Here is a 24,318-nt window from a genome sequence, read left to right as displayed (position 1 = left end):
TCTGCCATTGAGAACAAGCACCAGCCGGTTTCAGTGTCTGCAGCTTTACAGCAAGTCTTGAAATCGGAGAGTATGACTCTTCCAATCTTTGTTCCTCTTCAAAATTGTTTTGGCTATTCTAGGTTCTCTGTCTTCCCGAATATATTTTAGAATTCGCTTGTCGCTATCTACAAAACTTCCTGCTGGAATTTGGGTTGGGTTGTGTTACATCAGTAGGTCAGCCTAGGAGAACTGAGACCTACAAGTACTGACCCCTAATGCACGAGCACACCATGTCTCTCCATGTATTAGCTCTTTTCCTGCTCTCATCCATAGTTGTAGTTTGTGGCAGGGAGATCCTGTGTATATTGATAGATTTATACCAAGTATTTCATATTGTCGTTATTGTAAACAGAACGGCAGTTTCATTTCACTTTCTACTACTGTATAGAAATACAATTTATTGTTCTGGGTTGACTTTGTATCTGTGAACTTACTGAATTCATTAGTAATTCTTGGAGCCTTTTTTGTAGATTTCTGTGCGAATTTTACATAGATTATCATGTTGTCTGAGAATAGAGACCGTGTTTATCTACTTTTTCAGTGTATACACTTTTTTTTTTCTTGCCGTATTGCCCTTCTGAGGCTTCCTGAGCAACGTAGAGGAAGAGGGGGACATCTCTGTCTTGTTCCTGGTCTCCAGGGGAACCCTATAGTCTTTCAAGGTTAAGTATGTTATTAGCTTGGAGTTATTTTCCGCTTTTTGTTTGTTTTGGGTTTTTTTTTTTTTTTTTGGTAGATGCTTTATATCAGATTAAGAAAATTTTCTCTATTCCTTATTTTCTGGGAGTTCTTATTACAAATGGGTATTAAGTTTTGTCAAGTGCTTTGTCTGCGTCTACTGAGATATGATCATGGCTTTTTTTCTTCAGTCTGTGAATACTATGAATTACCTTGATTCATTTTCAACTGTTGGTCCAAACTTGCTAGTTTGAATAAATCTTACTTATACATTACTGGATTAAATTTGGTTATATTTTGTGGGGGCTTTTGTTTTTATGTTCATGAGAAATATTTTTGTAGTTTTCTTGTAATGTCTTTATTTTTGGTGTCATGCTGATGCAGGCTACATTAAATTAGTTGAGAGTGCTTCCTTCTCTCTTGTTTTCTGGAAGAGACTGTATAGAATGGGTGCTATTTTCTCCTAAAAAATGTTTGTTAGACTTCACCAATGAATATAACTGGTCTGGTTTTCTTTGTTAGATTTTAAATTATGAATTCAATTTTTTTAACCAACAGAGGACTACTCAGTTATCTATTCTAGTGTGAATTTTAGTAGTTTGCATCTTTCAAGGAATTGGCCTGTTTCCTCTACTTCATTGAATTTGTGGGTACAGAACTGTTCAAGGTTTCCCCATGTTGTCCTTTTAGTGTCTATGAGAGGTTCTGTAGCTATATATCCTTTCTATTTTCATTGGTAATTTGTGACTTCCATTTTTTTCTTAGTCAGTTGGGCTAGAAGCTTATTCATTTTATTGATTTTTTTCAAAGACGCAGCTATTGGCTTCATTGATTATTGCTCTGGACTGAATATTTGTATCCTCCCCCCAATTAATATAATTCAAATTCATATTAGACCGGAAACCCAATGTGAAGGTGTTAGGGGTCAGAGCCTTTGGGAGGTGCTTAGGTCATGAGGGTGGAGCCTCATGCATGGGATTTATGCCTTATAAAAGGGGCCCGACAGAGCACCCTTGTGCCTTCTGCCCTGTGCAGTGATAGCAAAAAGCCATCCGTGAACCAGGAAGTGGGCCCGCACTTGACTGCTGTCACTGGGTGAGGTGTTCTACAAGCATCAGTTACATCAGCTTGGTTGACAGTGTTTAAGTCTTTTATATCCACATTGATTTTCTGTCCGGTCTCAACCTGAGAGACAGTGTTAGCATCTTCTAATTTAACTGTGGACTTTTGTGTTTCTCCTTTCAGTTCTATCAGTTTTTGCTCTATGTGTTTGGGAGTTCTGTTGAGGGGTGCATACACATTTAGGATCATTACGTTTTTTTATGAATTGACCCTTCTATCATTACCATTGTATAACATGCCTCTTTATTCCTGATTTTCCTTGCTCTGAAGTCTACTTTGTTTGATACTAATATAGCCACCCCAGCCTTCTTTTTTCTTTAAAGTTTATTTATTTACTTATTTTGAGAGAGAGAGAGAGAGAGAGAGAGAGAGCGCACGCACACGCACTTGCACACATGAGCAGGGAGAAGGGCAGAGAGAGAGGGAGGGGGAGGCTCCCAAGCAGGCTCCACGCTATCAGCACAGAGCCCAACACAGGGCTTGAACTCACGAACTGTAAGATCATGACCCGAGTCGAAATCAAGAGCCAGACGCTTAACTGACTGAGCCACCCAGGCGCCCCAATCCTTCTTTTGATTAATGTTTGCCTGGCATATCTTGTTCCCTCCTTTCACTTTTAACTAGTTTATATTGATATATTTAAAGTGTGTGGTTTTCAGCCACTAGGTCTCTAGTAATTTGCTGCAGCAGCAAAAGGAACTAATTCAGATTGAGCCCTGGACATTCCACATGTGTTGGGAGCCTTGGATGTCACAGCCTCAAGGTGGGTGCTTGTCTTCGGTCCTGTGTTGGCAGCGGCCGTGCAGGGGGCAGGTTTGGCCAGCAGGCCCGCTCCTTGAGAGCACGCTGCCCATGCCAGCTTGGCTCTCTGCGCAGGCTCTGCTGGTCTGCCTCTCCGGACGTGCTCCACACACGTACCCCTTGGACTGAGCCGGGACTGCGTCAGCTCACACACAGAGGTGAGCCCGGGTCCCTTCCCCGCCGTCTCCTCTGCGGGATTTCCTCCACACCTGCTTCCTCCTGGGACCCTCTTCCTGGTCCTCTGACTAGAACTCCTGTGTTTCTCTTAGAGCTCAGCTGCCACTGTCCGGTGGTGATTCTATGCATGAGCACATGGTCAGGGCAGAGAAGGGAGAGAAAATGGGGGTACCGAGGACCAGGCTCCTGTTCCTCCCTGGTGGCAGATTTCCCTCGGGCACTTGCGTGCACACAGGCATGCTCACCTGCCTTTTGGGCTTGTTGGTCTGAGGAGTGAGGTCTGTCCTCCCAGAGGGCACGGGGCTGGGGCACTGGCCTCCACATGGGGCTGGGGCACCTCTCCTCCAGCTCCTGAGGACAACAGTGGCCCGAGCAGTGTGTGGTGGTGATGGCAGTTCAAGTTCATGACTGAATGCGGCTCAGACAACAGAAATGTACTCTTCATAGTTGTGGAGGCTGGGAGTCCGAAATCAGTGTCATTGGGCTGAAAGCAAGGTGTGGTGGGTGAGTTCTTTCAGATGCTCTAGGGGAGAGTGTGTCCCATGCCTCTGCTGACAGTCTTCCCTGTGTCTCTGTGTCCCTCTTATAAGGACACCAGTCATATTGGATTTGGGGCCACCCTAACCCAGAGTGACCTCACCTTAATTTATTACTGCGAAGATTCCATTTCCAAATGAGGTTGCTTTGCAGCCCCCGTGTGCCCGTGTCTTTGGGAGCCGCTATTCAGCCCGTACAACCGTCCACTTTGCAGGGGACGTGCTTCAGGTGAGAGCACAGATTGGGGCAGAAACTCAGGCCTCTCCTGACTCCAAGACCCCAGCCCTGAGCCAGGGCTCAGCTCCAACACACCAGGGCCGCTTGGAGCCCTGAGGACTTACTTGATCCTCGACAGGCATACGAGACAGATGCTGTCATTGCCTCCCTTTACAGATGGGGAAACGGAGTAGTTCTGTAAGCTGCCCAGTGTCCCAAAACTAGCAAGGACAGAGCCGGGACTGGCCCCCACTGCGTCCCCTTGAGAGACTCCGTCTGAGCCAGGGTCCTATCCAGGTGGTCCTGTGGCCCTGGCAGGTGAGGGGCTGGTGTCAGAGCCAGAGGCCTGTCTTGCTGTCACCTGCAGAGCACTTTCAGGGCTTTAGTTTCAGGCCTCAGAGCCTTTGGGGATGGCTAGACAGAGTGGTGTGCGTCAGGCTCAGGGACACAGTCACCGAGGCCTTCCGTTCCCACCAGCCAGACCAAAACAGGAACGTGGCAGGAGCGTGCCATGGCCCGTGGGGCTGGGTGCCTGAAGGACACTGGTTCTCACGGGCAAAACCAGCATCGCAGAGGGTTTCCTCCAAGTGTTTCACACAGAAACCAAAGGGCAGAGGACCCCAAGCATCTGACGCGTCAAAGGGAAGGCTGGCCGGGCCGAACCACAGCCGGGCGTGCACCCAGCCTCACAGTGCACCGAGGGGCTTCTCCGGGAAACCAGCCCTTATGTGAGGTCAGAGGCGATGTGCGCACGGGTCCTGGTGAAGCCTAGGTGTGGGGACACAGGACAGCCAGAAGGCAGTGTAGGCTGAGAGGCAGCGTGAGCGGCTGCTTGGGGGAGAAATGGGAATCGACTGCAAACGGGCCTAACTGGGTGAATTTAAAAGGAAAAGCTGTGAACCAGGGAGGCAGTACCTCCTTCGTAATTTTGCAAAGTCCTTGACAACTGAATGAGAGAGATAGCTGTGGAAGTCGTGTGGACAGTGGTGACCAGGCGCTGGACCCTGGACCCATGTCCTCAAGAGGATTCTACAGTTAAAGGCAGGACACAACCAGCACGCCGGCCCCTCTGGCCAAAGAGACTCAGTGCGGGCACGTGGCCTGCAGCCTTCCCACGCTGCACAAGAGGGTCGGGGTCTCCAAGTGTGGAGAGATGGGCGGTGGGGCTGCACACGGGGCACTGACCCTGGCGCAGCCCCTCTGTGGAGCCCAACAGCCTAGAGGAAGGACCCGAAGACACCGATGTTGGGGCTTCCCCACTAGAACTCTGTCGTGTGTGTGGACGTCCTGGTGGCTGTCCCACACCTGCTTGTAAACTCCCAGCACATGAGGGCCACAGACCCTTGAGACAAGAGGCTCGCTCAGGATCCAGCAGGAAAGGCAGCTCGGGTGACCCAGGGAAATAAACCAGCTGATGTCGGGCTCCTTGGGGAGAAGAGCAAAGACACAGTGTCCGTGAGATGGAAACAGGTGCCAACAAAGGGAATATTCTGAAGTTTGGGAAAGAGCTCAAGAATTACAAGTATGAGAGCAAACGTAGGAGCTGTACGAAGATGGAGAGTTGACGCTGAAGGGTCACTTCAGTTTCTCCAAGAGGGAGAGGAAACGAGGTGGAGAATATAGTCCCCGAGGGCCCCATAGGCTCCAGTTCCAGAAAGATCGGGGGAGGAAGCTGTCAAGGAGGGTTTCCCAGAACCACGGGCTGGGTTTCCGGCCTGAAGGTCCCCCTGCGTGGCCAGCACAGTGGGTGGAAAGGACCAGCGTGTTCCGCCTTTCTGAGATTCCACACCCCAGCACAAGAAAACCCCAAATGCTCCCAGAGAAAAGGAGCAGGTACCAAGAAAAGCACTGAGCCTCAGGAGTCCAGGCCTCACCAGGAGCGCTGGAGCTGGAAGGCCTTGCGGAAGTGTGTGCAGAGGCAGGAGCAAGGTGATGTCCTGCTAGGCCCCACAGGCCTGCCACCTGCCGGGTTTGGAGGGTGAGGCGGAGAAGAGCAGCTTCAGACGGGCTGGGCCTGGAGAGTGGCTTCTCAGGAGGAGGGGCTCCTACTGGAACCAGGGCAGTGTGGAAACACAGGCGTGGAGCCTGGAGCCCAAGGCCCCACCATCAGCAGGGGAAGAGAGGAGACCGGACGGAAAGGCCTCTGCACGAGACAGAGCTGGGTACATGAGTCAGCGTGAGGACGCACAGCCGCCTGGCTCAGCTCATGGGTTTATGCACAGCTGGGACATGGCCACGCAAGGACAGCAGGGCTCGGAGCGGCTGCTCTGGGGTGGGCCTGGCGGGCCAGTTCTGACACAGGCTCTTAAATCTTGCCCACTCGACTCCTGTCCTTCGTCCCACCAAATTTGTTGTATCAGAAATAAACCTGCTCCTGGCTTCCTTGTGGATCCTTGCTGCCGGGCGGATCTTCACCACCCTCTGGTCTCGTTTTAAACGTGCCTCCTGCAGACGTGGGGGGCGGTCCTTTCCCCACACTGTGTCCTGTCGCGGGTGCGTTTAGCCTCTGGGTACTGCAGTCACCCTTATTTGGGGCTGCTTTGTGACGTCATATTTTGTCTTTCACACTCAGGGCTGTGGCTCCCTCCTCCCTTTCTCTCCAGGCTTCCATGAGCTTTCTTGTGCTAGTTTAAAAGTTACACATTCTGCCCTGTCTTTATGGTCTTAGAACAGGTCTTAGAAAAGACCTGTTCAAGTTGGTTTTCTCTGATTCTTGGGCTCACGGCATGCTCTCAGGCCTCTGGTCTCCTGGACACTGCACGTCAACTCTTGTCTTGAAGTTGAATCCTGCCCGGCACGGGTCGTTGTCTTTGATCCTTGTGTCCTGGGTGTGTTTCTCTCTGGAGTGCTTCCCCTGCAGTGCGTCCACTGTGGGTCTGGCTATGACATGTCCCTGCGTCCACTGTGGGCCTCGCTGTGATGTGTCCCTGCGTCCCCTGTGGGTCTGGCTGTGACATGACCCTGCGTCCACTGTGGGTCTGGCTGTGACATGACCCTGCGTCCACTGTGGGTCTGGCTGTGACATGTCCCTGCGTCCACTGTGGGTCTGGCTGTGACATGTCCCTGCATCCACTGCGGGTCTGGCTGTGACATGTCCCTGCGTCTACTGTGGGCCTCGCTGTGACATGTCCCTGTGTCCACTGTGGGCCAGGCTGTGACGTGACCCTGCGTCCACTGTGGATCTGGCTGTGACGTGACCCTGCGTCCACTGTGGGTCTGGCTGTGACGTGTCCCTGCGTCTACTGTGGGCCTTGCTGTGACATGTCCCTGCGTCCACTGTGGGTCTGGCTGTGACGTGACCCTGCGTCCACTGTGGGTCTGGCTGTGACGTGTCCCTGCGTCTACTGTGGGCCTTGCTGTGACATGTCCCTGTGTCCACTATGGGTCATGCTGTGACATGTCCCTGCATCCACTGCGGGTCTGGCTGTGACATGTCCCTGCGTCTACTGTGGGCCTCGCTGTGACATGTCCCTGTGTCCACTGTGGGCCAGGCTGTGACGTGACCCTGCGTCCACTGTGGATCTGGCTGTGACGTGACCCTGCATCCACTGTGGGTCTGGCTGTGACGTGACCCTGCGTCCACTGTGGGTCTGGCTGTGACGTGTCCCTGCGTCCACTGTGGGTCTGGCTGTGACGTGACCCTGCGTCCACTGTGGGTCTGGCTGTGACGTGTCCCTGCGTCCACTGTGGGTCTGGCTGTGACGTGTCCCTGCGTCCACTGTGGGCCTCGCTGTGACGTGTCCCTGCGTCCACTGTGGGTCTGGCTGTGACGTGACCCTGCGTCCACTGTGGGTCTGGCTGTGACGTGTCCCTGCGTCCACTGTGGGTCTGGCTGTGACATGTCCCTGCGTTTACTGTGGGTCTGGCTGTGACATGTCCCTGCGTCCACTGCGGGTCTGGCTGTGACATGTCCCTGCGTCTACTGTGGGCCTCGCTGTGACGTGTCCCTGCGTCCACTGTGGGCCTCGCTGTGACATGTCCCTGCGTCCACTGTGGGTCTGGCTGTGACGTGTCCCCTGCCTCCACTGCGGGTCTGGCTGTGACGTGACTCTGCGTCCACTGTGGGTCTGGCTGTGACGTGTCCCTGCGTCCACTGCGGGTCTGGCTGTGACGTGTCCCTGCGTCCACTGCGGGTCTGGCTGTGACGTGACCCTGCGTCCACTGTGGGTCTGGCTGTGACGTGTCCCTGGGTCCACTGTGGGTCTGGCTGTGACGTGTCCCTGCGTCCACTGTGGGCCTGGCTGTGACGTGTCCCTGCGTCCACTGTGGGTCTGGCTGTGACATGTCCCTGCGTCCACTGTGGGCCTCGCTGTGACATGTCCCTGCGCCACCGTGGGTCTGGCTGTGCTGGCTCCTTCCATCTGAGGTCTGTGGTCCTCAGTCTGGACATTTTATTTCTGTCTTCATGTCGGATAAAGCTCTTCTCCCCTATTGCTTTCATCTTCTAGAGCTGCTCTTATCCAGATGTTGGTACTTCCACAGCCACCCTCCCATCTGCTGGTTTTTCTTCCACGTTCTGTTTGGTCTCCACTCCCCCCCGCCCCCCTCCCGCCCGCTGCCCTTCAGGAGAGGGGGCTCCTCCCGGCCGACTGCCGGGTGCCGTCCATCACACCAGATCCCGGACTGGTTTATTTCTCTGGTTCCAGTTTCATGCCTACTATTTCCATTTGATTTGTTTGTAATGCTTCTTGTTTTATTCTGCTTATGTCTTTTCTTATTTCCCGAAATGTACTTTTTAAATTCACGCTCCTCTCTATCCTGAGCCCCCTGTGTTGCCCTGCATGCCTTGTCCCTGCTCTGCCGGGGAGCTGTGTGCTGGGGCAGGCAAGGCTCAAGGAGGGGAGGGGATGCCGGCCCCCCCTTGGGAGGGAGCCCCCACCTGGGCTGCTTCCTCCAGCTGGCCCTCTCCCTCTCACCCCTGCCTGCCCCACCAGGGGAGGCGGTCCCTGGGCAGTGCGGGGAGGGACCACAGCAGAACAAGATCTCTTCCTTCCACCTTTCTCTGCCTGCCCCCAAGCCCCTGCCCAGGCTGCAGCCCCAGTCGCCTCCTCACCTCCTCATCCCAGCCCTAGATGGCCTTTCTGGGGCTCCTCCTTTTCTCCTCTCCTTTCCTGGGCCTGATTTTGGGGAGGAGGAGTCAGGAAGCCCTGTGTCCATGTTTTATTGAACCAACTGCATGTGGGGATGTGGATGAAAGGGGTTGTGTTTAGGGTACAGAACTGCGGGCTGCAGCATGTCCTCAGGGGAGGGGTCCCAGCAGTTCCCGGGCACTCCCGGGGCCTCGGGATGGTGACTCATGCGGGGTACCGTCTGGGGGCCTGGCGGGAGCTACAGGGAGTGCTGGCATGGCACAGGGACTTCCCACCTCCAGGTCGTGGCTCTTCTAAAGAAAGACCTAGAAACTCACTGTCCCCCACATCGGACCTCAAGAGACACGGGAGCCTATCTCCCTCCGAGGCTCTTCTACTCTGCTGGCCTAGAGACTAGTCCCCAGACACACAGGCTGGGAAGAGTAGGCACAAAACCCCAGCAAACTCATGGCCAGGACTTGGGGTTGCCTGGTGCAGAAAGAGGGGCACAGTAGGAATTGGCTGGGAGGACAGGACAGGGCCTTCAGGCATGGGGGGAGAGCACAGTAGCTGGGGGTCCCAGCCCAGGCCCACCAAGAAGGACTGGGACACAGACAGAGGGGCCCTGGGATTGGGGCCTGACTCCTTGGCCACCTCCCACCTGCTCAGGCCTGGCTCCCTCAAGCCGACAGGCTTAAGAGGGGCGAGTCTGTCTCTGACTTTTGAAGGGTGTAAGTGGGGTTACCAGGGCAGGAGCTGGTGTGATTCTGGGGGCCCATGGCAGGTGAGGGAGTGCGGGCTGCCCGGCCCTCGAGAGAGCCTCACCTGTTTCTGTCTCCCTGTGGAGCAGTCTACAGCACCAGCGGCTATGCCTCCTGGGTATTCCTTTGGTCTTTCTCCTCCAAGGAATCTGCCTTTGATTATCTTCTGTTGTGGCTGCTGAACCCACTCTTCTGAAGCCCCTTTCAGTTTCTTTCAGGGGCTCACCAGACATGAATAAGCATGGAAAGCAGAGGCCTCATGCCAGGAGGGCCCCTCTAGTACAGCCCTCCACCTTACCTTCCTTACTTTCTGTGGGCCCGTGCCCCACTGCCAGCCTGACGATATGCATGGGGTGTCCCAGGCTGACCTGAGGACCCTGCCCACAAGCTTGTGTCACTTCTCAACCTTGTCCTGCCCTGGCCCGTGAGGTTGTGCCTTCTGCCCATCCAGTGGCCTTCCTGTGGGGTCAGTGCAGGGATCCTGGTCCCATCTCTGAGGATGGATTGGGTGGCTGGGACTTGACTGGGCCTGGCCTTTTTGTGGCTTTTAGGTCATCAGGATTCTCCACTGTGAACCATCCCCCCCCACCATCTATTAGCCTGTGACCATCCACCATTTGTTCTCTGACTTTCCACCATGAATCCCCAACTGTCCATCATGAACCCCTGGCCATCTACCATGGATGCTCAACTGTCTACCATAAATCTCCAACTGTCTATCATGAAGTCCTGACTGACCACCCTGAACCCCCAACCATCCACCATGAACCCCTGACCATCCACCATAAATCACCATAAATCCTGACCATCCACCATGAACCCCTGACTATCCACCATGAACTTCTGACCATCCACCATGAACCTCTGACCATGCACCATGAACCCCTGACCATGCACCATGAACCCCTGACCGTCCACCATGAACCCCTGACCATCCACCATGAACCCCTGACTGTCCACCATAAATCCTGACCGTCCACCATGAATCTCTGACTATCCACCATGAACCCTGACCATCCACCAGGAACCCCTGACCATCCTAATGAACCTCTGACTATCCTCAGCCACTGAGTTGGGCTCACTGGGTCCCTCTCACTTAGTGACCATTGTGCTTACTCTGGTCCTGCTTGGTTGTAGGGTCTCCTAGGCTTGGACACATGTGTCCCAGCTCCTGCCCCCACTGAGCTCTGAGTCATTGAGTGGGTCTCCAGCAGGTGATTTCAGCACAAGGTGAGGAGACTGGGCCAGCCTCTGGTAGGGAAGCCCCATGGAAGGAGCATGGGCCATGCTTACTTAAGATGCCACGTGTTTTAACTCTTGTTCACGTTACCATTTCAATGTTTGAATCTGTGGAACACTGAGGAATTGCAGCCCTGAGCCATCATGTGGAGTTTTAATTACTATGGGAGGAGCCAGCATTTGTGAGGACCTTCCAGGCAGCTCTGTGTCATCCTGGCTTCATGCGGCAGCTGCTGAACCTCTGGGAACCTGAGAACCTTCCTGTCACCTGGATGCTGGAGTGCCTGTTCTGTCTCAGAGCATCCCTCCCCGGGCATGCTGGGGGATGGCCCACTGCCGGCTCAGGCTCACACCTGACTCCCCCCTCATGAGGAGGCTGCCAGCACCCTGTGGCTCTACAGGTTACCCTTGTAGCTCTCCCTCCTGCTGGTGGTGTTCTGCCTGGAGGGCTTTATCACCAAGCCACCTCAGGCCCCAGCACCACCCCTCCTTCCTGCTGTTCGGAAGTGGTGGGGGGGCAAAGTGGGGCAAAGCTGGATCAGGCTCTCCTGGGTGTAGAGCTGCCCACGTGTGAAGGAAAGGTCTGGAACTTGTCCAAGGCAGGCTCTGACCCAGAAGGTCTGGAGTGACCCATGGTAGCCAGGCCGAGGCTGGTGGTCTAGAACATACTCGGAGAGTGAGGTCAGAGATTTCAGGGTCAGTGAGTGCAACCCTCCAGCCATCAGGACGCCTGCGAGGACAGGCCTGCTTCCTCCAGATGGATCCTCAGACTCATCAATAGCATTTATTTATTGATTGTCCCTAACTGGGCTGGCTTTTAATCAACCAAACTTCACGTTAAGATGTTTGTACTCAGGAAGTAGATCCCAGTTTTAAAATATAGGCTTTGTTCTCACTTTAGGAAATGATTTCAACACTTCTGGTATCAAATCACATGTCCTGCATTCTAATTATAGTACAGATTCTATGGATTCTAGTACAATATGGATTCTTTGCCCACTCTGTGCTGGGCAGGGCTCATTTAACCCTCATAGGTGGTCACTGCTGTCATTCACATTTTTCAGAGGAGGAGACTGAGGCCCAGAGAGGTTAATTAACTTCGCCAAGGTTGCACAGCTGAAGAGGCAGCACAAGGTTGAAGGGTCCGTGAAGAAGCAGCATGGTCCCAGAGAAGGGAAGACAGTGGGTGCTGGACATGGCAGCCGGCACCTAGTTCTGGGCTCCACCCCCGCTGGGCACGGGGAGGCCGGGACGGCTGCAGAGCGGTGGTTCTTGCTGAGAGCCCTGTCCCGGCACCTCCCCCCCCCCCCCCGCCCCGGTTTCTGTGGTTCCCGTGGAAAGGAAGGCCCCGGGGAGCCCAGGGCAGCGGGTTACCCAGAGCCGGGCCCGGGTTAGAGCGAGGGAACGCGGGGTCAGCCAACTGCGTCTTTCAAGAACTGTTTTCAAGCACCGTTGCCGCTTCGTGGCAGAAATTCAAGGCTGAGTTTACTGTTTGTGGGATCTATAAACAGCCAGTCATTCCGCTCCCTCGCACGCACGCGGGCCCCATGGAGAGGCCGCGAGTGATCTGCCTCCAGCAAGGCCAGGCAGCTGCCTGGTGCCCGCTCGCTCGCGTGACTGGCGCGGGCTGGGCCTTGTGTTGTTGCCCCGTAGCCATGGCCGCGGCTCTCAGGGGAGTGCTTGGCTCCCCACGTCCCTTTATTCTAGGGAGGAGCGATGAGGGGCCGTTAGAATTGTTCCATTTTCCCTCGTTGTGTTCCTCTGCCGTGACCTTGACAGAACGATCTTTGAAGTACTTGCTGGCTGTTTTTTCTGCCGCGGGACTGGACGAGATCAGGATATGCAACGGGTTTGCCAAGGGAAGTCCCGGGCTTTTCGCACGTTTTTGGCTTTATCCCCACAGAGGGGCTGTGGGCGGCAGGCAGGGCCAGCAGCGTGGGAGGCGCGGGCACCCGGGGCCCTCACCTGCCGTGACCCCTGCTGCCCCCTAAGTTGCAGGTGCACGTTTCGTGACTTTCAGTAATTGAATAGAGATGTGACTTTTTTGCCCCTTAAAAAAAGCTCAGTCTTAAGTTTGGGACCAAATCCTTTTTTCCACTTGGAAAAGTGACCTCATTTTCCATGTACCATGTTTGAGAAAACACAAAACTCTTGTAGGATTAAAAAGAGACCGGGAGAAAACAAACGTTGGCGATGCATATTTGAAAGATGGTCCCACATGTGTAAAAGTATTTGGCATGATGCTTCTGGACCAGAACGTCAATCCGATATTGAATCCATATGACTCGGCAAACGGCATTTTATGGTCCTTTTTCTTTTTTAAAAAATTTCTGCCTCGTGAGTTAAAATTAAGGTTGTTTTTGGTTGTGACTAATCTTATAAAATCTTTTTTAAGAAGGCGTTTTATATACTCGAGCCTTGAGCCGTCGTTCGGTCTTTGAACCGTTGCTAGCACGACAGGCTCAGCGTGCAGCAGCCTCCCCTCGGGGGAGCCGTTCAGGGAGATGGCCGAGCAGCGGGCGCTCCAGGAGGGGCTGGGGCCGAGGGCCACGCACCCCCCGCCGCCAGACCCCTCTGAGGTCATCGCTGCCAGCGCCACATGGCAGTTGGTCTGACTGCCCGCCCGTTGAGCATGTCACCCGACCTCAGGGTAGTGGCAACAGCAAATAGTCACTCTGATAGTCTATTAGCACGATCGATGGTCTTCCAACCAGCCGTCCGTGGACCCCAGTGTGGCCCCACCTACCTCCGTCCGAGTCCCAGGGGTAGGACGGCAGGGGCTTCGTGGTTGGCTGCTCCCATCCTGCGAGGCTGCGCCAGCACCAGTGGGTGCGATCCGCTGTGGCGGCAGCGCCCTGACTTACCCAAGTGTCCCCGTCACTGCACGGGAAGTGGGTGGTACCAGCCCGTTCTCCCTGCCCCGCCACCCTGAAACCCACCAGCCCCCGTGGGCGCCAGCCCCCAGGGCCTCGGCTAAGCGTGGGGCAGGAGGGGGGCCAGGTCACGTCCAGGCAGAAAGGGGCCCGGCTCTTTGGTGGTGAGTGCCAGGTGCCGGGTGCCCTCACTCCTCTTAGCCAGGCCCCCACCCCGTAGGCTGGCAGTGTGTTTAATGTCGTCACATGCCTCCACACTTCTTTTGTCTCAGGCAGTGAAGGCAGGTCTTTTGATAAATGATGTAAACAGACAAATTCCAAATGTTCATAGGTGCCTCCCCCAAAACCCTGTGTGTCCAAGAGCAGAGGCATTGGGCAGGGCATTAGGCAGGCGCATATATATATATATTTTTTTTTTTTTAATTTTTTAGAGAGAGAGAGAGAGCATGGATGGAGGTTGTGGGGAGGGGCACAGGGAGAGAGAAAGAGAGAGAGATCTTAAGCAGGCCCCACATTCAGTGCGGAGCTTGGACATGGGGCTCGATCCCACAACCCTGGGATCATGACCTGAGCCAAAATCAAGAGTTAGACACTCAACTGACTGAGCCCCCCGGGTGCCTGATTTAGGCGTATTTACAAACTCTCAAATAGCCCCCTAGGATGAGAGCCAGGCAGATACTGGACTTTCCATTCACCACTCAAAGGTGTTAGGATATGTGGGACCACACACTTCTGTCTGGAGGTGGACATTTATTCAAATGACAAGTAACGCAGTTTGATTCTTAGAGGTGTTTTGGTGGACACCTATGTTGTATGAGGTCAATTTCCTGTTCCTCAGAAGTACGTTGGGGTTCAGGGGCGGGGGGCTTTGCAAGGACCATTTAAGTCCGTGGCCAAGGCTGCAGGGCTACGTGAGATGGGGATTTCTTGCCCAGAAAATTCAGCACAAAAGCTGAGTCCTTTGCAGAGTCATCGCCCCAGTGTGCGTGCCTCTGCGTCAGAAAATTGTCCAAAACTTTGAAACTTCCAAGTCACAGAGGAGCCAGGCCACTCCAGGGTTGTCTGGAGGGGGTCATTTCGCAGCAGAAATCCTATCCTGACTGCCTGTGGGCACCTAGCTTCTCGGGCGCATTTGGGGCTGGTTTTGACGTTTTACCACATCTCTCTCGAAGAGCTCTGACAAGTGTGTTTTACATTTTCCTGAGTGCTGTCACTTCCCTTTTTGAAATACTTTGGCGGCTGGATGTGTGGCTTTGTAGCGGAGCAGGCTCTGTGTGAAGCTGGAAGGCTTGGTCCTTTGCCCTGAGGGTTTTCCTGGGACCTTCATGTGACGTCGTCCCATCACCAGAACACGGCAGAACACACTAGCTCTGGTTGGCAGGTGCACTTTTCCTACACCTCCACCCCCAACACAGAAAACACACATCTGAGGCAAGAGTCACATTGTACCTGAACGAAGTAGGCAGAAAACCTACAACGGTGTTATCTGAAAACAAAGTAGGGAGCAAACAAAAAGACAAGGCATCACCCAGAAGAAGACACACTCTGTGGACAGGTTCTGCGTGGCTCCACGAGACGGAGGCCTGACTGCAGCGCCATGGAGGATCATGATGTTGGGGGACCCTGGCTGGTTCCATCCTCTGCCGTGCAATAGCTACATTCCTGCAGGAGCAGGAGCGGGGAGCAGGGAGGCTCCCCAGAACCCAGCTTCTGCCCTGTGGCAGCTGGGAGGGAGCTGTTCGTGGGTACATGTGATATTACTCTGAACAGAGTCAGTCACACTGGTGAGAGGGAGCGGAGCTAGGGGTGGGGGTGTCTGATCCACTCGTTTCTACACGCAAGTGTTAGCGAACCTGAATACAGAAAACCAAGTTCCAGAGCACGGAACGGAAGGGGAGAGGGTCGCGGCTAATTCTGTGAGGTCAGAAAACCGTGCACTGAAGCCTGATGGAGGGCACAAAGGAGAAACCAACTCATCTCCTCGAGACACTACATGAAAGAACTCTAAATAAAGCAACAGCGAGTTGACTCTGTCTGCAGCAGAAGGAGCGAGCCATGGTGGCCATGGGAATAAGGTGATTCTCCATGTCGGGAGCCACTGTGAGCTCATCGACCTGGTAACCCTGAAGGGGCAAACACCACCTTGAAGATGATTCTCCAGCCCTGACGGACAGACGGACAAACACAAAGCACCATAACAAAAGCTTCACAAAGCACCATTTATTGAAAAGCTCGTTCTGTCCCAGTGGTTCCGGTGACACCTGCTTCCTATGCCACATTTCCATCTAAGCTGGGGCCTGTTTCTGGACTCGCCATGCAGTCCACTGACCAGTCACTGACACCAGCACCAGCCGTCGTGACTACAGAGGTCGGCCCCACATTTCGGTGTGTGAATGAGACAGCCCTCCCTCCTCACTTTTCCTGTCTTTTGTAGCTATGACTGCACGTTTCCTGCCTGCACGTAGCATCGACTCGCCTGCTCCCAAAACAGAGTGGCAGTCTGTTGGGGGCTTCACTTGGGCAGAACGGGCATTTTTGCAATGCTGAATTGCCTTGTCCCGGAACAAAGGATGTCTTTCCATCTGTTCAAATATAATTTTGTGTCTTGAGAAGTTTTAAAGCTTTCTGCCCCTGTGTTTTACACTTTCTTGTTAAGTTTATTTATCAAGTAATGGATCTTCTTTAATGTGTTTGTAAATGGGGTTTTATCTATCATCAGACCCTCTAATTTGGTTATTTTTCTAGTATGTAAAGATTATTGAATATGGTATCTAATTTTATATACTGCTTCCTTACTGAATTTTTTTAATTTTTTTAATTTTTTAACTTGTTTTATTTTTTAATTTTTTTAAATTTACATCCAAATTAGTTAGCACATAGGACAACAGTGATTTCAGGGGTCAGAGTGACAGGGAGACACAGAATCCGAAGCAGGCTCCAGGCTCTGGGCTGTCAGCACACAGCCCAACGCAGAGCTGGAACTCACAAACTATAAGATCATGACCTGAGCTGAAGTCAGCTGCCCAACTAACTGAGCCACCCAAGGGCCCCAAAACTTTTTTTTTTATAAAACTCAGAAACAAGCAATACTGAAAAAACTATGAAAAGGAAAAAAAGATTCCTTAGTGCCCCTCCCCCACTTAGCCCATCCCCCTCCCACAACCCTTCCCGTAACCCTGTTTGTTCTCCATATTTATGAGTCTCTTCTGTTTTGTCCCCCTCCCTGTTTTTATATTAGTTTTGTTTCCCTTCTCTTATGTTCATCTGTTTTGTCTCTTAAAGCCCTCATATGAGTGAAGTCGTATGATTTTTGACTTTCTCTGACTAATTTCACTTAGCCTAATACCCTCCAGTTCCATCCACGTAGTTGCAAAGGGCAAGATTCCATTCTTTTTGATTGCTGAGTAATATTCCATTGTATATATGCCACATCTTCTTTATCCATTCATCCATTGATGGACATTTGAGCTCTTTCCATACTTTGGCTATTGTTGATAGTGCTGCTATAAACATGTGCATGTGTCCCTTCGAAACACCACACCTATATCCCATGGATAAATGCCTAGTAGTGCTATTGCTGGGTCGTAGGGTAGTTCTATTTTTAGTTTTTGGAGGAACCTCCATACTGTTTTTCAGAGTGGCTACACCAGCTTTCATTCCCACCAACAATGCAAAAGAGATCCTCTCTCTCTGCATCCTCGCCAACATCTGTTGTTTTCTGAGTTGTTAATGTGAGCCATTCTGACAGGTGTGAGGTGGTATCTCATTGTGGTTTTGATTTGTATTTCCCTGATGTTGAGTGATGTTGAGCATTTTTTCATGTGTCAGTTGGCCATCTGGATGTCTTCTTTGGAGAAGTGTCTATTCATGTCTTTTGCCCATCTTTTTTTTTTTTTTTTTTTTGAGTTATTTTATCATTGGCTTTCTAGGAGTTTCCAGATATCCAGTGATAGCATCTGTAGACAGAGTCCATTTTACTTTGCCCAGTTCTTATGCCTCCTGTTGGTTTCTCGTCTTGCTATAACAGCTAACACCTCCATCTGATGGTGGTCACTGTAGGATAGGAGTCAGCCAACATTTTCTTAAAAGGCCAGATGCTAAATATTTTCAGCTTTGTGGGTCATACAGTTGCACCCACTCGGCTCCACTGTTACAGTGCAAGAGTGGCCACAAACAATAAGTAATGAATGTGTCTGTGTTCCAGTAAAATTTTATTCCCAAAACCAAGTGCCAGGCCATAATTGGGACCGTAGTTTGCACACACTGGAATGGGAGATCATGGATATCTTTGTGTTGCATCCTGGTATTACTGGAAACACCTAGAATATTTCCCCACTAAGTAAGTTGGTGACTTAGAAATAACACGCACCCACATAAACACTATCATGTTAAGAATGTGCCTATAATTCCTATTTTCTTAAGAGTTTTTATAGAGAATAAATGTTGAATTTTGTGGAAAGCTTTTTTACCATCTATGGAGATAATTATAAGACTATCCCCCATAGATCTATAAATGTGTATTAAGCTAATGGGTTTCCTAATGTTGAGTCAACCTTGCATTCCTGGAATAAGTTCACTTGGTCATGTGTATTGTGTTTCCTTAATGTGAAATTGGAATCTGTTTGCTAATATTTTATTTGTACATTCTCATCAATAACTAAAGGTCTGTAATTTTATTTTTATTGTACTTTTCTTTGATCAGAGTTAAGTGTCAGTGTTACACTTCTGAAAATAAGTGGAAAAATTCCCTGACTTTCTATGCTCTGGGACAATTTATGGGGCATTGATGCGATCAGATCTTTAAGACTTGGTGGTTACATGTTAAAGCCATCTGTGGGCTGGATCCTTGGTAACTTCCTCTGTGTCTTCTAGAGAAATCAGTCAGGTAAGGTTTCTGTCTCTAATGGATACATCGTATTTTCCTAGGGAAACATACACTTATTTAGGGTTTCAAATTTATTTGTGACTTTCTCCTACTTTCGTTTAATGTGGTTCCCTCTGCCACCACCAGGGAACTGCTTTCTGGTGTTTATCCCATTGCTTTGTTTGGGCTGCCCCTGGGCTCCCTATAAATAGATGCACAGGCCCCATGGTCAGCAGGGTGCTCTTTTTCTCTGTGTGATAGCCCTCATGTGGGGCTGGTAGCTGCTGGGTTATTTCCAGAGTGTGACTGTTGGGAAGGAGGCCGCTATGAACATTCTTGTTAGGGTGTTTTTGTGAGCACACCCATCTCACTTGGGTAAGCACTGAGTGGAATTTCTGGTCATGGGGAGAATGCACGTTCATGTTTATGAGGAACCTCAAAACCGTTTCCCAACGTGATTGTCACATTTTACGTTCTTACTGGTGATGGTTCACATCCTCACCAACATTTCGTGTTGTCCGTTTTTTTGACTGTAGCCCTCCCAGTGTTTGTGAAATGGTATCTTAATGTGATGTTTATCTGCATTTCCCTGATGACTCATGATGTGGACACATTTTCATCATAGACAGGCCTTTCTTCCATCTCCCTAGGAAAGTATCTGTTCAAGTCTTTTGCCCATTTAAAAAAATGGGTCGTTCATCTTTTTACTATCCATTTATGAATTTTATATATTCTGAATGAGGTCCTTGGTCAATGTGCTGCGAACGCTGTTTTCGTGCCCTGTGGCTTGTCTCTACATTTTTAAATTGTGTCTTTTAATAAAGTCCAGTTTATCAAGTTTTTCCATGAAGGGCTAGTGTTTTTGTGTCCAAATCTGCCTATTCCAGACTCATGAAGACGTTTTGTTTTCTTCTAGAAACCTTATGATTATGAGGTTTTATCTTTAGGCCTAAGCTATGTCTTGAATTAATTTCTGCGGAATTAGATAGGAGTCCGCGTTCATTTTTTCCATACGGACAACCAGCTGTCCCAGACACATTAATGCCATGTTGTCCTGGCTACCACAGCTCTATGCTAAGTCATGAAGCCAGTGTAAGTTCTGAAATTTTGTTCTTCTTTAACATCGTTGCTTTGGCAAATATGGGCCCTTTGCACATATAGAATTTAGAATCAGCTTGACAATTTCTGCAAAAGGAAGAAAACCCTCCTGAGATTGGGATTGGGATCACATCACACCATAGACCGATTTTAGAGACTGGGCTCTCTAAACCATGTGGAATCTTCCAGTGCAGGAGCATGGCATATCTCCTGGATTATTCAGGTCTTGTACATCTTTTATTAGATTTATTCCTAGGCATTTTATGGTTTTTTTTGGTTTAAAAATTTTTTCTTAATGTTTATTTATTATTGAGAAACAGAGAGAGACAGAGCATGAGCAAGGGAGGGGCAGAGAGTGGAGGAGACACAGAATCCGAAACAGGCTCCAGGCTCTGAACTGTTAGCACAGAGCCCAACGCGGGGCTTGAACCCACAAACCACTAGATCATGACCTGAGCCGAAGTCAGATGCTTAACCGACTGAGCCACCCAGGTGCCCCATGTTTTGTTTGTTTGTTTGTTCTTTTAATCTAGGTCTGGAGTTTTCTTTGTGGGAAGGTTTGTTGTTGTTGTTGTTGTTGTTGTTAAGTAGGCTCCATGCCCAGTGTGGAGCCCAATGAGGGGCTCAAACTCACAACCTTGAGATCAAGACCTGAGCTGATGGACGCGTGGGTGGATCAGTTAGCATCCAACCTAGGCTCAGGTCATGATCTCGTGGTTTGTGAGTTCAAGCCCTGCGTCAGGCTCTCTACTCTCAGTGCAGAGCCCACTTCAAATCCTCTGTCCCCCTCTCTCTCCGCCCCTCCTCCCTCTCAGAAGTGAATAAACATTAAAAAAAAAAGAAAGAAATTTGAATTTGTTACAAAAAGAAAAAGACCTGAGCCGAGATCAAGAGTAGGATGCTCAACTGACTGAGCCACTCAGGTGCCTGGCTGTGTCATGATTGTAAATCCCTGGTGTCAGTAACTTGTATTTTTCTTGATAAAATTTGCTAAGGGTATATCAAATTTATTGATCTTTTATTGATCTTTTATCAATCTTTTCGAAGAACCAAATTTGACTTTGTTGATGATGTTCATTATTTGACAATTTTAAACAATATCATTGACTTTTTCACTCTTGTTTTTTTCTTTCTTCCATTTATGTTGGATTTAATTGGCTCTTTTACTCTAGTTTCCTAAGGAGAAACTACACTCTTCTTCCTTTCATAGCTCACTAGGATTTAGTACTGTCTTTTCTGCTAATGTCTCTGCAAGTTACCAGCTCTCTGTGGTCTCATCAGGACAAGGGCATGGATTTGTGTAGTGTCACTTTTCTTGTTGTTTTCCATCATTTATAAGCGAGGGTATTTGGGGTTAGGTGGCTGCTGCTGTCCTCGGATGCCTAGAGATCTTCAATATTAGCAATTTAAAAGCTCTTGGGAATTGATATTTATAAACCCTGATAGAAAAATTAGCCAATGATATGCATGAGCAGTTTGCCAAGCAAGAACTACAGGCTAACAGTGAGTGTGTGGAATCTCATCAATATCAATCCCATTAATAATCAAAGAAATGAAAATTATAGTAAATAGTACAATAATTTATCACTTAACAAATTAGCAAAAATTTAAAAAGAAAAAAGTATCCTACATGATCAAGAATTAAGGGAAATGAGTATTGTGAGATACTGCCAATAACTACAAACTTCATAGAAGTTAAAGTCTCTAAATGTCTGTATTTTAAAGATACAAATTGAGGGGCGCCTGGGTGGCGCAGTCGGTTAAGCGTCCGACTTCAGCCAGGTCACGATCTCGCGGTCCGTGAGTTCGAGCCCCGCGTCAAGCTCTGGGCTGATGGCTCGGAGCCTGGAGCCTGTTTCCGATTCTGTGTCTCCCTCTCTCTCTGCCCCTCCCCCGTTCATGCTCTGTCTCTCTGTCCCAAAAAAAATAAATAAAAAACATTGAAAAAAAAAAAAAGATACAAATTGAAATATTTATGAACTCCACTGCCCGGATGCCCTCCCTCACCTCCAGCTTCTGCACTGGCCGAGTAGAGTTGCAACCTCCTGCTGCATGGAGGTGATGTAGAATTGAATGAGACATTCCATGTAGGGTACCCAATACTCACGTGCACCGTGTGAGCTATCATTTTCTTTTTTTAAATTTTTTTAATGTTTATTTCCTTTTGAGAGAGAGACAGAGACAGAGTGCGAGCCGGGGAGGGGCAGAGAGAGAGGGAGACACAGAATCCGAAGCAGGCTCCAGGCTCTGAGCTGTCAGCACAGAGCCTGATGCAGGGCTCGAACTCAGGAACCATGAGATCATGACCTGAGCCAGTCGGACGCTTCACCGACTGAGCCACCCAGGTGCCCCCAGCTATCATTTTCTTTATCGTAATGATGATGATGGTGAACAGGAAGAAGATAGATAGATAGATAGATAGATAGAGGATGGATGAAATGCTCATCGATCATGTAAATCGGTGGCTGTGTTCTCTTGTGCATCTTCACTACTGGTGATTCTGGGAAATCACTGCAGGGCGGAGCTACAAAGCTTGCTTTTTGAATAAAGATTTGAAGTCAGGCACAGCGTAGCCACATGCCGCACTTTTCTACACACATGCACGCACACCAAGTAATTATGGATATAACTGATTTAATAATCATAAAAATATTGTGAATAGCAGACACTAACAAATTTAAAATGAAGAGGAAAATATTTTAAGATGCTCTAATTGATAAAGAAAAAATTAAAAACCTGGATACACTAACAACCATTACATAAACCGACATGGTGCTAAAACCCTCCCCTTTTCACTTGCTGTCTCCCATCATCCCCAAGCTGAATGCTCTTGGAAGTGAAACCAAACTTTCAAGGTGCACGTTATCCTTGCCTTCAATAAGTAGGTCCAGGAAATAGAAAAGAGGGAGAGGGGCCTGACTCGTATCTAGTGATCCTGACACCAAAATCAGGAGGGACGCTCGTGGGCCAGCTTTTCCTTAAATACGGATGAGCGTCTCCACAGCAAAGTGAGTTACTTCCAAGAGCATATTAGAAGTGACGCTAAGGCTTATCCTGTAATATGCAAGAATGATTCATCATCAGGGACCTATCATGAAATTCTCCACATCAATAGACTAAAGAAATGTTATGTTACTGTTTCAGTAGATGTAGAAATAGCACTTGATGGAGTTCGATATTTATTCATGATAAAAACTCTTAGGAAAACCAGAACATAGTCTGGAAGAAAGTGCGTGAACAGGGACAGTCCATATAGTGAAGTGAGGCTCCTGTTTTGTTTCAGGTACTGCTGGGAGCCTCATCTCTCCATGATGATATTTGTATTTTGTACAAGATGAGTTTTATAATCATTAGAAAAAGAAGAACACAGTGTTGAGGCTTATCAACCATGATGAAGTGCCCCTGTCATCTGCACACTTGGGACCTATTGCAAAACGGCCATAAATAAACAAATAAATAAATCAACAGTGGGTGTTTCTGGAGGTTATAAATACAGACTACGGAACAGGAGAAATGGTCGAAAATGCAGCAGAGACAATGCTTGCGCTTTCTCATTGTGAAGGTTCTGAGAATGTGGGCAGGAGCCAACTCAAATTCTTGTTTCTTCTAGTCTCTCGATGGCTTTGCCCTGGTCGTGAGTGCGGAAGGCATGATATTTTACGCGTCAGCAACGATCGTGGACTATCTGGGCTTCCACCAGGTAAACACAGCTCTTCAGCCTGCGGCGTGGCGGGTCCCACGGTTTGCACACGCTTACTGTCTTCCAGCCTCACACACCTGTAAAACCAGGCTTTTCTTATCATGCAGGTTTTATCAGGTAAGGATTTCCACATCCCAGCTTGGTCTAGGGCTCAAGGTCACAAGAGAGGTGTCCAGGGTGTCACAGCTGTATTGGGCACTGACCTCTGCTGGCCGCGACCTTGCCACAGCATCACTGTCTGAAACCCCAGAGATGGGGCACATTCGGGAAATAACGTGTTCTGGAAATGCCCTTATTGATGTCCAGGTAATTCATTTGGTCTGTTGCCGCAGGCCTGCCCAGGCTGAATGATTCCAGACATTGGGGCAAGGCTCTGGGGTTGAGACCCACCAAACGCTGGATCCTCCTCCAAGAAAAGAAAAGGTACAATAAAAAAAAAAAAAAAAAAAAAAAAACCCACCCACGGCCCAGGGAGGGAAAAGGAAACTTCAGGTCCTGGCCTCTGGGAAGGAAAGGAGGTCGCTCGTGAGAAATCCAAAGTTTGAGCTTCAAGTCCAAATCGAAATTCATACTTAAAAAAAAAAAATTTAATGCTTATTTATATTTGAGAGAGAGAGACAGACAGACAGACAACAGAGCATGAGCAGGGGAGGGGCAGAATCCGAAGCTGGCTCCAGGCTGTGAGCTGTCAGCACAGAGCCCGACGCGGGGCTAGAACTCACAAACCGTGACATCATGACCTGGGGCAAAGCCAGACGCTCAACCAATGGAGCCACCCAGGCGCCCCGAAATTTACACTCTTGTGTAGCTCAGAGCCCCAGGTCAGAGCCAGTGGTGGACAGATGAGAACGTGGGGCACCAGGAAGCAGAAACATGACCTTAGCTGCAGGGCCACAGCCGTCCCCAAAAAGATGTCCCCTCTGAAGAGGGCTTCTTCGTGCAAAATTATAAACACACTCCATGCAATATACAAACAGGCAGATTGGAGAAAGAACAAAATAGAACTTTGAAAAGTGAGGTATACAGTGTATCTGTCTGTCAGGGTCCTACCTGGAGACAGAAACTGTGAAGTGATCTGACTGGCTTAATATAAAGAATTAATGTGAGTTTCGTATAAAGAATCATTAACACAGGATCCTAA

The 24,318-nt window shown here is 49.8% G+C and overlaps 1 protein-coding gene across 1 annotated transcript in view; it reads left to right on the top strand.

Moving 5' to 3' along the window:
- The window catches only part of AHRR (aryl hydrocarbon receptor repressor), an 84,844-nt gene that overhangs the window by 39,400 nt on the left and 21,126 nt on the right, over positions 1 to 24,318 (top strand). The window contains exon 5 of the mRNA XM_047094520.1: positions 23,088 to 23,177. Within this exon, the coding sequence (XP_046950476.1) occupies positions 23,088 to 23,177 (90 nt within the window). The remainder of the gene's footprint in view (positions 1 to 23,087; positions 23,178 to 24,318) is intronic.

Source organism: Lynx rufus, unplaced genomic scaffold (assembly GCF_022079265.1).
Source record: "Lynx rufus isolate CCGP_SWC_20201006 ecotype Redwood Valley unplaced genomic scaffold, mLynRuf1.p SCAF_1, whole genome shotgun sequence".
NCBI classification, from domain to species: Eukaryota; Metazoa; Chordata; class Mammalia; order Carnivora; family Felidae; genus Lynx; species Lynx rufus.
This window is presented reverse-complemented; position numbering and strand designations above follow the sequence as displayed.